The sequence below is a fragment of the Oryzias latipes genome, chromosome 10, assembly GCF_053564925.1.
Source record: "Oryzias latipes strain Hd-rR chromosome 10, Olatipes_Hd-rR_3.1".
NCBI classification, from domain to species: domain Eukaryota; kingdom Metazoa; phylum Chordata; class Actinopteri; order Beloniformes; family Adrianichthyidae; genus Oryzias; species Oryzias latipes.
The window spans coordinates 8,375,884-8,378,689 of NC_136246.1; the positions used below are offsets into that span (position 1 = coordinate 8,375,884).

At 39.4% G+C, this 2,806-nt stretch overlaps 1 protein-coding gene across 1 annotated transcript; it reads right to left on the reverse strand.

Annotated features, from left to right (window-relative positions):
• Positions 1 to 488: 488 nt before the first annotated feature.
• Positions 489 to 1,649, reverse strand: LOC111948051 (heterogeneous nuclear ribonucleoprotein A0-like). The gene has a single exon (XM_023959436.2). It carries the CDS (start codon positions 1,549 to 1,551, stop codon positions 559 to 561), a length of 993 nt encoding a protein of 330 aa, XP_023815204.2. The 5' UTR covers positions 1,552 to 1,649; the 3' UTR covers positions 489 to 558.
• Positions 1,650 to 2,806: the final 1,157 nt, after the last annotated feature.

Below are 2,806 nucleotides of genomic sequence, written 5' to 3' on the forward strand. Positions count from 1 at the left end.
TATTTTATAAATAAAGTTTGATAAAACTGTACAACATTTGTTTTTTGATTGTTTACATTCTAAACTGTTCTGGTCCTCTTTTCTAAATCAGTCGACAGGTAAAAATGTTACAATAGACAATTTAAATTGGAATGCCATTAAAAATAAAATAAGAACCTCTTTTTGAAAAAGATCTAGACTTTATAATCAATACATGGATTTGCATTGCACAACATTTTATTCACAAATGTAAATTCATAAAGGTGAAACCTCACATTAATAATTAATCAATGTTAAGCTACTCTAAATCATGTTAAAAATTCCTACAACTAAATAAAAAATAAATATGCACAAAAAACTTTCCTATTTAATACATTTGTTTAAGATTTTAGCTTAATTCTCTAAAAACTTCTATTTTTCTTTCAAACATTACAAACAACAATATAAATGATAAAAGAGGTTCCTGTCAGTCTAAATCCTCTTTTTTTGTGTTTTCTATTATCATAAAAAGTTTGTTTATTAATTTAGGTGTTCTGAAACGTGAATTTCCTACAATTATTTCACGTTTCCTCTAAGTCTTTACTGTTTGCCTCTTGTGTAAGGAGCAGAGCTTCTCTGACCACCAAAAGACTTTTTCATTGGACCGGAGCCAGAAGACTGCTGGCCACGACCTTTGTAGCCATTCCTGCCCCTGTAACCATTTTGCTGGTAGGAATTGCCGCCTCCGTAAACATTTTGCTGGTCGGAACAGCCGCCTCTGCATGGGCAGCAGCACCCCCCATAAACGCCATATCCTCCGCCATTTCCATAGCCGTAATTTTGGCCATAATCCATGGCGTCGTTTTGATTTTCCATCATGGTGCGGCGTGAATTGTCTCTTGGCGTCATTCTGATTCTGCTGGCTGCCTGCATCTCCTGCTTGGGAACAGCTTTCTTTACCTCAACTCTGTGTCCGTTCACTGTGTGGAAAGGCACAGCCACAGCCATGTCTGCCGCATAGTGATCCGTGAAGTGCACAAAGCCGAAACCCCGTTTCTTTCCGGTCGTCTTCTCTGACATGATTTCAGAGTTTTCCACTTCACCATACTGAGAGAAGTAGTCGGTGAGGTCGTCCTCTTGGATGTCGTTTTTCAAGCCACCAACAAAGATTTTCTTCACCTTGGCACGAGCTTCAGACTCATCGGCCTGTTTCTTTGGAACAGCTCGTTTGACCTCAACCCAGTTCCCTTCCACTGTGTGTGGACTTGCCGCCATGGCTGCATCGGCCTCCTCTGGTGTTAAGTAGGTCACAAAGCCAAAACAGCGAGAGCGTTGCGCCGTCTTGTGTGGGACGACGGCACAGTCGATGAGGGTACCAAACTGCTCGAAATGCTTGCGCAGCCCGTCATCATTGGTGTCTACCTTGAGTCCTCCCACAAAAAGCTTACAGGCTTGGTTGAACATTTTGGGTAAATCGTAAGATGTGTTTTGTTTAATCTTTAAAACAACCCTGAAATTTTGAAATGGTTGATGGAAAGGAAAGTGGGTGTATTCATAGATTTCAAGCTGTGATAATGTGATGACATGTGACATCGTCTGACTTCATCTGACATCATCTGATGACATGTGACATCATCTGATGACATGTTTTTATTTTTTCATCTGATGACATGTTACATCATCCAAGCTTGCGCAGTGGGACGCATTTTTTGCTATTAAAAAAAAAACTTTATTGAACAGAGTACAAGTTTAAAACACTGAGAACCAATGTGCCAAAAATATGTATTTAAATGTGTTATTTTTAATAAACCATCAACGTTTTATCTTCACAAGACAGAGGATTCATAAATCATCATTGCAAAATGTTCATATCATTTAGATCTTAACTTTGTGAAATCCATGAAGTCATATTCGCCGTGTAATAAAAAAAAGTGGTGAGTGTGGTCTCCAAATTGCTTTTAAAATCCAGGGCACTACATATTCCAGCACTGTATAGATTTTTAGTAGTTAGTGGGGGTGTGTCCGGATTCCCACCCTAATCCCTAATTACTTTGAAAATGAGGTTTCACGCTAACAGCGTTCCTTGACCCTGGACCATAAAGTGCTTTAGCAGAAGTGAAGTAATATTTGTGCATATGTAGAGTGCACAGGTAGATGTTACAGAACGCAACTATAGACAGCATATCACTGGATAGCTAGACTCCTCCCCCTGGTGTTCCAAACAGAAAGTACCTGCTGGCTCACCAAAATCTCAGACTTCTATTGAGAAATAAACAGCTGTTACTCAGTCAACATATTTGTCAGATTAACATCCTTGCTACATTTTCTCAACATCATCTTCATAATTTTCTTTTTTAATCATGAGTTATAAACTGACTAATAATGTGACTTAATAAAAGCGTGTGGTGCTCACTGGCCCCCACCTCAAACATTTGATTGACAGATTCTCAAGAGCCCCTTTCAGTGGAAGGGCTGTGGACTTCAAAAAAGATTACTGTACCCATGAAGAAACGTGACTCAGACCAATCACTGTCGACTTGATCCAAATGGCACCGAAAAATGGCGACTGAATTGACTTAATTTCGCTGGAGCTCAAGATAATGCGTTTTCTATGGGTGACATCACACTAGCTTTGTCCATCTTTATTTACAAGTCTGTGGGTGCTACACGGACGATACCATCTGAAAATGTCTGCATGCATTTGTCTATTTTAACCCTTGTGCTATCCTAGGTACTTTAACATTGGGAGTTGGGTCATCTAGACCCACTAGACAGTGCACTGAACCTTTTTTCTTCAATGATTTGTGATCTTCACTGGTGTCCATGGATTACATGAAATCTTTCCACC